The sequence below is a fragment of the Strigops habroptila genome, unplaced genomic scaffold (genome assembly GCF_004027225.2).
Source record: "Strigops habroptila isolate Jane unplaced genomic scaffold, bStrHab1.2.pri NC_044298.1_ctg1, whole genome shotgun sequence".
NCBI lineage: Eukaryota > Metazoa > Chordata > Aves > Psittaciformes > Psittacidae > Strigops > Strigops habroptila.
The window spans coordinates 23,740-26,829 of NW_022651055.1; the positions used below are offsets into that span (position 1 = coordinate 23,740).

General features: G+C 53.3%; 1 protein-coding gene across 1 annotated transcript; it reads right to left on the reverse strand.

The window, feature by feature from the left end:
• Window positions 1–2,596, reverse strand: LOC115618837 (olfactory receptor 14C36-like; the record flags this gene model as incomplete). Its single annotated transcript, XM_030510771.1, has 3 exons — window positions 1–36; window positions 1,792–1,879; window positions 1,923–2,596. Coding segments are annotated over 3 exons (798 nt in total), but the record flags the coding sequence as incomplete, so codon positions are not given.
• Window positions 2,597–3,090: the final 494 nt, after the last annotated feature.

Consider the following 3,090-nt stretch of genomic DNA (forward strand, 5'->3'; position numbering starts at 1 on the left):
CTACATCATCTGTTTCTTCAGTCCAGAGATCACCAACTGGCGATAAAGAGATTATTAATGGTCCAGGTACAAAACATGCCCTTCCTTCCCCTATCCATATGGGTTCGGCAATCGCTTTCTTGCCCTACAAGCACCTGGAAATGGCTGCAGGAGGATTTGGTCCATCACCTTCCCAGAGACTGGGGTGAGTTGACCAGCCTGTGATTATCCGGAGCCTCCTTCTTGCCCTTCATGAAGAAAGGTTTGATGTCTGCCTTTTCCAAGGACCCCAGAGCATCTCTGATTGCTCTGACACATTTGAGGGCTCAACCCAGAAAGGATGATGTGAGCATTTGCCACGAGCCTGCCCAAGGCATGTGAGAAGAATCCTGCTGGGACAGTGGGGGCTGTTCCTGGGGTCACACACAGAAATGGCAGGGCCCTGTGTGGTATCCACATCTGAGCTGTCCTCGTGCTCTCCTGTAGGAGGCTGGTTTAAGCCCAGCCTCCTACACTCAGGGGTATTCAGAGACACGAGACCTTCCCCTGCACATGCAGAGCCATGCACTGCAGCAGCAGTGTGTCTCTCTGGCCTCCTGCTGCCACTGCCAGAGGCTGGAGGCACCTCAGCCTTGTGGTGCATCGCCTGCTCTGCACTCCCCTGGGGGCCCTGTGGCACCAGGAATGGGCACGAGGACCTTGGTTCATGGAAGCACATCCCAGTGCTGCATTCAGGTAGGTTCCTAAGGAATGTTGCTGTCAAAGTGAAGTGACCTCAAGACACTGTCTGTCGCATTGGCCTTCATGGAACCCCAAGGAATAGCTGATGGTGTTTGTGCTCACCTGGGTTCATCTCCCTGACTGCACAGGATGTGCATGCTTACATTTCACCTGTACAGTGCAAACACGGACTTCTGACCTAGTCATTAGTTGTCCCTTCCGTGGAGTTGTCCCTCCTTGGAGGTTTGGTGAGAGGTCACTGTTGGGAATGGTGGTTTCGAGGGGCTGGTGTGTGACGATTGCCCTGGGGCACCTTGCCAAGGCAGTCCAGCAAGCAAGGTCACAGACTAGGCCCTGCTCTGCTGGAGCTTCAGTTCTGTGCCAGGAGGCCTGGCTGTGCCAGGGACACTGCTCGTACCCCGCTCCTGCACAGGCACACACTGGAGCTGGGCACTGGTTTTTGCCTCATCAGGGCACTTTGCTGAGCATGTTCTAGGCAGCAGCTGTGAAAGAAGACCTGAATGTTCAGGCCTGCCCTGAGGAGATCACCTTTCTTTATTGAAACGCTGGCTTGGAGCTCAGCTCTGTCACAAAAGTGCCCTTTGCCTGTCCCAGCCTGAGCTCACAGCACTGCCACAAAACAAGCCTGTGCCAGAGCACTCAGGCCTTACACCAATGCAACCATCAGGAAGAGCGCGTGGAAGTGGAAAGAGAATAGCCCTGGAAGAGCGAGCGCTGGTGCTCTCTGGACATGCTGCTGTGCCTGGACTCTTCTCTCCTCCACCTTTGCACACAGGAACCAGCAGCTCCAAAAGCCTTGGGGGAAAGATCTCGAGGGAAAAAAGGTAAGTGAAGGTCTCTTTGGTTTATTTAAACACAAAAGGAGCACAGGTCCTCATTTGCACAGCAACTTGGTCAGAAAAGTAAAGCAGACAGTGAATTACAAAGTGGACCACAGCATTTTCACAAGTGAAAAACCACCACCAAACCCAAAAGATACAGATGATAGACTGGGCCTGCAACGAGGGACATTATAACTGCTGTGCAGAAGTTTGTTACTACAGAAACAGATCCAGTCATCATCTTCCTCACAGCATCCCTGAGCTCCTGGTTCCTCAGGCTGTAGATGAGGGGGTTCACTGCTGGAAGCACCACCGAGTAAAGAACTGCATAACCAGATCTAGGGATGGAAAGGATGTGGAGGGGGCTTCAGGCAGGCAAACGTGCCAGTGCTGACAAACAGGGAGACTACAGCCAGGTGAGGGAAGCATGTGGAAAAGGCTTTGTGGCGTCCCTGCTCAGAGGGGATCCTCAGCACGGCCCTGAAGATCTGCACATAGGACCCCACAATGAAAGCAAAACACCCAAAGAATAAACAGGCACCAACCACAACAAGACCAACTTCCCTGAGGTAGGAGTGTGAGCAGGAGAGCTTGAGGATCTGGGGGATTTCACAGAAGAACTGCTCCACAGCATTGCCTCGGCAGAGGGGGAGTGAAAATGTATTGGCTGTGTGCAGCAGAGCATAGAGAAACCCAGTGCCCCAGGCAGCTGCTGCCATGAGGACACAAGCTCTGCTGCCCAGGAGGGTCCCATAGTGCAGGGGCTTGCAGATGGCCACGTAGCGGTCATAGGACATGACAGTGAGAAGAAAATACTCTGCTAAAATAAAAAAGAGAAAGAAGAAGACGTGTGCAACACAACCTGTGTAGGAGATGGCCCTGGTGTCCCAGAGGGAATTGGCCATTGATCTGGGGACAGTGGTGGAGATGGCGCCCAGGTCCAGGAGGGAGAGGTTGAGCAGGAAGAAGTACATGGGGGTGTGGAGGTGCTGGTCGCAGGCTGTGGTGATGATGATGAGGCCGTTGCCCAGGAGTGCAGCCAGGGAGATGCCCAGGAAGAGCCAGAAGCTCTGCTGCCTGGAGCTGTCCCTGCCAGGAGCTGCTGCTCTGTGCCCAGCTCTGCTCCCTCTCAGTGCTGCCAGAGCCCATCCCATGGACTGTGTGCTCAGCTCTGCCCTGCACACCCCTCCCGGCAGCAGGGCTCTGCCCAGGGGCATCTCTGCCTGTGCAGGCTCTGATGGGAACCTCACACCAACCCTGGTGAGGCTGGAAAACTGACAGTGATGCTGTCTGTGAGACATCATGTGCTGATTTCTGATGCTCCCTCATTTATTCACCTCTAACAGTAACTGTTCTAATAGATTAAGAATTTCAGTGCCTTCTCCTGAATGGAGACATTAATTTCTATGTCCCATTGCCCACTCAGACAATGCAGAGCAGAAGATTGATAGAACAGGATCCTTCCCTTTCATTGAGCCTTTCACAGCCTTACTGTGCTTCTTGAACAATTCCTGCCTGCACTTCCATATTCACTTCCACAGCTATTCCC